Raw genomic sequence first — 7592 nt, 5'->3', positions numbered from 1 at the left:
CAATGTGACCTTGCCATTCCTCCAACAGGTAGAGTGTAATGCCCCATCCCTTCAATCTTGGCTGGCCTGAGTGGGTCATAACCAATTGGATATAGCAGAAGTGAGGCTGCCTGACTCCCGAAGCTAGGTAGGAAAGGAATCCCAGCTTCTGCCTGGCTCTCTTGGTACACCTGCTCTTGGGAAGCTTCCTCTGGGAAGCCAGCACCGTGCTGTAAGAAAAGGAAGCTACACAGAGAGATCATGTGCAGGCCAAGCTGTCGACATTCCCAGCTGAACCCAGCCTTCAAGTCTGAGAGGCTCCAGATGATTCCTGCCCCTGGCCTTTGAGTCATTCCCAGCTGTTCTGGCCTTCCCAGGTAAGGGCTCAGACTTCGTGGAGCAGAGACAAGCTATCTCCTCTGTGTCTGCCTTCCTGACCCACAGAATCTGTGAGCATAAAAATATCATGCAAAAGTTTAAAACACCACTAGATTTGGGGTGCTTTGTTACACAGCAGTGGTAAACCAGAAGAAGCATCCCAAACACCAAGGGTGGGTGCTGGTGGCGGGTCTGCTTTTTCCTTCATCTTGATTGTGAGAATCTGCACAGGACAGGTAAACTCTCAAAGTTTCCATTCCTTTATCTGGGATAATAATAGTCCTCCTATCACAGTGCAAAAATGAAGTCAGAAACCAACAGAGACTGAGATTTTACGAGACAGAGTGTTTAAGAAACAACACTGTCATGAAAAGCAAATGATTGCTACTCTTGCCTAGCCTTTCCGTCAACTGGAGAGTGGCACTCTGAATCACGAAAGACGTGCCTTTGGGAAAATAGTTATTACCCCACATCCACAAATCCCACTTAATGGATCTAGGTAGAACTTTCACATTTGGTAAAAACCAAACCAAAGCCCTCAAAAATTCCCACATGACAAGCAGACATGAGACATACTCTTGCTGGCAGTGACCTCACTTCTCTTAGATAATGACACGCCAAGTTTGTGGGACTGCTTCTTGCCTCTGAAAATAAGAATGGAGAAGAGCCTCTCAGCCTCCCAGAAGTACATGCTGTGTGCCTGTCCAGTGCGAGGCCCAGGGCCAGTCTGCCCACATAGTCCCATCATGACTGCCCTTCCGAGAACCTGCTTGAGGGGGGGCTTTGGCGCTTGGGCCTGCCTTTGTTGAGTCTACTCCTTAAAGAAAAATAACTCCTTTTGGATTCAGGTTAAGTTGGTAGAACCCTCCTCCAGCTACACCCCCAATTAACTTTTGTAGCAATAGGAGATAAAATACTTTTTAACATGTAAATCTAGTTTTATTCAAAGTGGCCATGATACATATCTCCCATCTCCTGCCAGCATCCCCCCCGACCCTCTGTCCTGGGTGCTTCTCCCCTTCAGACTCTAAAGTTTTAGGAAAGAGTTCTTGGCTAGCCAGTCACTAGCTGCAAAAGTTGGTCAACTCACTGGTCACCTGTAAAATGAAGCTAATCATATCTCATAGGTTGGGGAGGTCACAGCATAAGGAAACACTCTGTCATGCAACAAACAGATTTCATTCACTCTTTTCTTTTTTGTATTTTTTTTTTTAACATCTTTACTGGAGCATAATTGCTTTACAATGGTGTGTTAGTTTCTGCTTTATAACAAAGTGAATCAGTTATACATATACATATATCCCCATATCCCCTCCCTCTTGTGTCTCCCTCCCACCCTCCCTATCCCACCCCTCTAGGTGGTCACAAAGCACCGAGCTGATCTCCCTGTACTATGCGGCTGCTTCCCACTAGCTATCTGTTTTACATTTGGTAGTGTATATATGTCCATGCCACTCTCTCACTTTGTCCCAGCTTACCCTTCCCCCTCTCCGTGTCCTCAAGTCCATTCTCTAGTAGGTCTGTGTCTTTATTCCCATCTTGCCCCTAGGTTCTCCATGACCATTTTTTTTCCTTAGATTCCATATATATGTGTTAGCATACGGTATTTGTTTTTCTCTTTCTGACTTACTTCACTCTGTATGACAGACTCTAGGTCCATCCACCTCACTACAAATACCTCCATTTCATTTCTTTTTATGGCTGAGTAATATTCCATTGTATATATGTGCCACATCTTCTTTATCCATTCATCTGTCGATGGACACTTAGGTTGCTTCCATGTCCTGGCTATTGTAAATAGAGCTGCAGTGAACATTTTGGTACATGACTCTTTTTGAATTATGGTTCTCTCAGGGTATATGCCCAGTAGTAGGATTGCTGGGTCGTATGGTAGTTCTATTTCTAGTTTTTTAAGGAACCTCCATACTTTTCTCCATAGTGGCTGTATCAATTTACATTCCCACCAACAGTGCAGGAGGGTTCCCTTTTCTCCACACCCTCTCCAGCATTTATTGTTTGTAGATTTTTTGATGATGGCCATTCTGACCGGTGTGAGATGCACTCTTGAAAAAAAACCGTTTATTGAACTTTTACGATGTGGCAGGCATGGGGCTAGACCCTGGGTAAACATTGGTGAAAAAGGCAGTCCCTGCCTTCTGGGAGTTCCAGGGCAGTAGGAGGAATGGAAAATAAACAGGTAGAGCGCGATAAGTGCTGTGAAGAGGACGCTGCTACGGGAACACTAGGAAAAGCTCCCAAGCCAGAGACTGGAAGCTCAGAAACTTCTGAGGCCTGAGGAAGGAGTAGGAGTTGGGGAATATGGGGGAGGGTGGGGGGGAGGAGAAGGGTGATGCAAGCAGAGAGGAGAGCAGGTCCGAAGGCCTGGAGACGAGGGAGCACGGTATTTCCGGAGAACTGCAGGTGGTTTCACGTGGCTAGAGCATCCAACATAAAGCAGAAGGTAGAAGAAGAGGAGCGGGGGTGTGGGATGGGAAGCGGCAGGCAAGTCTGCATGGGTCTTGTAGGCTACACAAGGCATTGGGGAAAGAGCACTTGAAAGAGTCAGCGTTGGAAAGAGCACTTGGCCAGTGATGAGAATACCGGCTGAGAGGGGACAAGAATGAAGGCCAGGGGCCACGAGGAGGCCTCTGCTGTACGCCAGGTGGGATGCAATGATTCTGTGCACGATGGCTGCTGCTACTCATTTCCAACTCCTTTTGCTGGGGCTTCAGAACAGAAACATGAAGGGTGTGTCTCTTACATATTATGTTTTCTGGAAGATTCTAACACAGTAAGGCCACTCTCTGTCCGATGAGTCAACAGGAAATGCAGCAGAAGCAGCGTGGGATAAGCTCTGGGGCAGAGGGGGCAGAGGGACCCAGGCCCCAGAGCTGGCCTCCGAGGCACTGCAGTGAGCTTGGCCTTTGCTGCCATTCTCCATGAGGCAGGGCCCACCCCCTGGAAGCCCGATCATTCCCTGGGCCTGAGGAACATCCCTGAACAGGAACCTCCTTCTCTGAAATCAGAGCTGAAAGTCAAGAGGGAGGGGAAAAGTTGAAATTTCAGAGTTGGGCCCCAGACAGTTGAAACCCAATTTTCTCACTGTAATCCTCACCACACCCTAAAGAAAACAGGCCTGACTCACAGACCACATCAATCCTGGGACGCGGGGAAGATTGGCTGTGCACTGCTGGCCGGCCTCTCAGGGTTCCGTCTCCCTGCACGCCTGGGGGCACGTGTTGGGGTGTCTCTCTGGAAGCCACAGAGGGGGGAAGGGCAGCCCATACCCCAGCCCATCCCACTGCTCCACGGCCCAGACACCGCCCTCTTCCTCCTTTGAGCTAACAGCTCCCAAACCTATAGGCAAGTGGATCAGGGAAAGCAGCTCAATTATGATCAGGGATGAGGAGGAAATTCTTGAAGCCACTCCAGGGGCCACAGACCCAGGACTGTGTGCAGCTGATTCAACAGATGGGAGCGCAGAAAAGGGTCATGGAAAATGAGCGAGATTCGGGGTCAAGGTTCCACTTCTACCACATGGTAGCTGAAAACCTGGGGCAAATTACTTAAGCTTCTGTTGAGTTTCAGTTGCCTCAGCTCTAAAATGGGCACGAGAATATCTTGCTTGGAGGGTTACTGGAAACTATCTTCTGAAACAGAAGAGGCGCTTGGAAAATTTGGATTCTAACAGCATGTGTTGCCTACACAACTCCTAAGGCACTTATCCTACACAGCCTTTCTTTTTTTTTATTTTTTATTGAAGTATAGTTGATTTACAGTGCTCTGCCAATCTCTGCTGTACAGCAAAGTGTCTCAGATATACACATCTATTCTTTTTTTAATATTCTTTTCCATTATGGTTTATCCCAGGATATTGAATACAGTTCCCTGTGCTCTACAGTAGGACCTTGTTGTTTAGCCATTTGAAATGTAATAGTTTGCATCTACCAGCCCCGAACTCCCAGTCCATCCCTCTCCCTCCCCCGCTCCTCCTTGGCAACCACAAGTCTGTTCTCTATGTCTATGAGTCCTACACAGCCTTCTATTTGTGTGGGACTCCATTCCTCCAGCTAGTCCCACAGGCAGCTGGAGGGCGGTAACTGTGTGTTACACATCATTTCCTTCCCAAGGCATCTCACACTTAAGGTGGTCAACACGTGTTTCCTGGCTGACTGATACACCCAGGTATCCAAGTCCCCAGGGCAGGGGTTGGACAACAATGCCAAAATTAATAGAGTCTCTGATACCCAAGGCATCACCTTTTAATCACCAAAATACAGGGGCATTTGCACGCCTTTCTTCCACCTGTTAGAAGTAGTTGAGAAGTAGCCAGTTAGTACTAGAGGCAACACAAAGCACTGGTAAACCATGCAGGACTAGGGCTGCCCTGCCGGGGGACAGGCCACCACCCTCCCGTGGTGCAAGCTTGGATGATGAGCTGAACCCCATCTGTAAAGTGGGGATATTCAGAGTACTTACCTCATAGTTATTGGGAGCATTTACAGAGTATATGGAAAGCACTCAGCACAGTGCCTGGCATAGGATTAATGTTCAGTAAGTATTCATCTTCACCTCATCGTTGTCAAAGCTCAGTTCTGTTTGCTGGGCTGGACTCCCTTGTTAAATGGCAACACTGGAAATCTCACCCCAGATAAAGACCCTGCCACCTGGAATGGGGATTCCACCCTGGGTCTGGGAGGGGTGCAGAGCTGGGCTGTCTCTCTGGAACAGTCCATACGGCAGGTGACTATGGGAAGTGCCTTCCAAACCATAAAATGCATTTCAAATATTTGTTTTATAGTTTTTGTTTTTCCGATTGTTTAAAATCTAGAAACAATATTGTAAACACAATCCTAATTCCCATTTATTTGATAACCTACCATGAATGAGATACTATGCCCATGGCTTTTCACAGACCCACTCGCTTTATATTCTCCATGACCCTACAAAGTTAGAACTATTTTTCAAGCCCGTTTTAAAGATAAGGAGAATGACATTCCAAGATCACTCAAGGTCTCAAGTGGGATTCAAACTCAGGTCTGTTGGCTCCCAAGACTATGCTTTTAACTACTAAGTTACGCTCGTGGGCTGAATATAGTCTAAGATGAATAAGATGCCAACGGGCTCCAGATTTCCAGCCAAATGCCAGAAATCCTGCTCTCAGATTCTGAGAGTTCTGCTTCTGTCCCCTCAACAGGCAGGGTGGTATCTCAGCACCGCAAGGCACAAGGCAGTGCTTTGCTAGTTAAGATCTCCTGACAACTATCTTCCTTCTCCTTGTTCCAAGTTAACCATGTCGAGCTTAATTTATCCACCTCAGAAGGAGCCAGGGCTCAGCTGACCCTGCTAAGATTTGAAATTATAGTTCCTGAGCCTAATTTTAAACCAAACACAGACAACATTTTTTTTCTAGCTGGGACATCCAAACAAAATACAATACCACCCACCCCCTCTAAAAAAATCTGGTTTCTTTCTGAAATCAGAAGAGCGTTTTGTAAGAAAAAAAAAAAGACATAAAGAAATGGTAGCTTATTTTGCTTTAATATCCCAAAATATTTGTGTGAATGGGACTACGCTGCAGAACAAGGCAGAACTCTGTAGATAAGTACGTCTCACTCTGAGGAAAGAACTGATTGGAGAGAAGGCACCAGAAACTGCATTTTGCTGGATTATATGTAAACAGTAAATGGGGGGGAAAGGCTCACAGAGGAGAAAGGAACTTGCACTGTCATTTCACGGGTGGATCCTAAGGACGGAAATTAGCCTCAGGAGCTGATGCTCAACCTCCATCTTCCACTGTAGTGTAAACAGTACCTGGTGCTAAGGAGACAGACACCCACACACCAGCCGTGCACGAGGACACAAAAAGGAACTGACAGTAGTATAAGCCCCTGGGTTCTTTTTTTTCTCTTTCCCGCATGGCTCCTATGGGCATATCAATTGGCAATGCCTAGGAATTGTACCATTTGTCAATGACTGGTTAGTGGAAAAACCGAATCCTAAAAAGCCGGGGGAATACACTTTGTTTCTGTTCATGCTCTTCAATCAGTTGACTCGGAAGGCCTGGGGTGGAGGGATGTACTGCATCTGGCCTGTCTTCTTAGGTGATAACAGTGGGTGCAGTGCGTCCCGTCCTTTCCTGGAGTTGGGACAACTTCAGGGCAATAGAAATAAGGGGGGCCAACATGACCTGAGGGAGACACAAAGAGAAAAACCTTTGCCATCACTTTCTCTAGACACGGATCCATAGCTCCAGCCCTGAGTAGGCCTCGAGCTCCAGACCCATGTCTGATGGCCTACTCCGATAACCCAAAGGCTCCTCAAACTCTATCAGTCTAAAAACAAAGACATGTTCTTTCTTCACAAAAAAACTAGTTCCAGCGTTCCCTATTTCCATCAATGATCTAGTACATAAAGCAAATGAATGACTAGGAGCCACTCTTGACACCTTCCTCCCTCACATTCCTGTTGGCCAACTCACCAGCAGCCTAAGCGACTTATCTTCTACCTCTCTCCCATTGTCACCCAGTTCTCTCCATCCCAGTGCCCCAGCTCTCGCTAAACCAAGCCCTCCCTCTGACCTGGAACAACTGTGCTTCAACATCCGCTTCTGCATCCTCCCATTTGTTTCCCACACTCTACCCAAAGAAGTCTTTTCAAAATACACCACCCTCCCATCTACCTCTCACTTAAGGGAAAAAAAAGAATTCTGCTGTTGCTTAAATAAATAAATATTTTAATATTAAAAAAAAGAAAACTATGTATCTAGTTGAACTGCCCATTTTATAGATGAGGAAACTGATAACCCAAAGAAGTGAAGTGATTTGACCAAGTGATCCAAGGGCAGAGCCAAGAGTAGTACATTTTCTATTGACCACTGTTGCTTTCCCTCATCCAAATCTCTACCAACTCATTACACCTGGAAGAAAGTTGGAGAACCACTGCACACACTGACATACCACTTGCCATTCCCCTTGGGGCTCCAACAGTCCCAATGAAGTGCTGAGGCTGAGGCCCAGCAGCTCTAGAGTAGGGAAAGGCACGTCCCCAGATAGAATGGTGGTACACCTGGGCATGTGGGCACCTTGCATCCTTCAGGGCCCTCCCACTCCCTGAGGACTATGGTTCAGACGAAACTTAACTCTCACTCATTCTTTGTATTTACCATGTGTCAGGTATTAAGACAGAGAAACACAACTTCCTTCCTCTTTTGCTCTTGCTCTATTATTCTGTGG

At 46.7% G+C, this 7592-nt stretch overlaps 1 protein-coding gene across 2 annotated transcripts in view; it reads right to left on the bottom strand.

Moving 5' to 3' along the window:
• Positions 1–5879: 5879 nt before the first annotated feature.
• PGM1 (phosphoglucomutase 1) overlaps positions 5880–7592 on the bottom strand; it is a 56178-nt gene continuing 54465 nt past the window's right edge. For both annotated transcript variants that reach the window (XM_007164333.2, XM_007164332.2), the window contains exon 11: positions 5880–6547. In XM_007164333.2, the coding sequence (XP_007164395.1) occupies positions 6458–6547 (90 nt within the window). In that variant the 3' untranslated portion in view covers positions 5880–6457. The remainder of the gene's footprint in view (positions 6548–7592) is intronic.

Source organism: Balaenoptera acutorostrata, chromosome 1, assembly GCF_949987535.1.
Source record: "Balaenoptera acutorostrata chromosome 1, mBalAcu1.1, whole genome shotgun sequence".
Classification (NCBI taxonomy): domain Eukaryota; kingdom Metazoa; phylum Chordata; class Mammalia; order Artiodactyla; family Balaenopteridae; genus Balaenoptera; species Balaenoptera acutorostrata.
The sequence above is the reverse complement of the archived record's forward strand: the minus strand, read 5'-3'. Positions and strand labels throughout refer to the sequence as shown.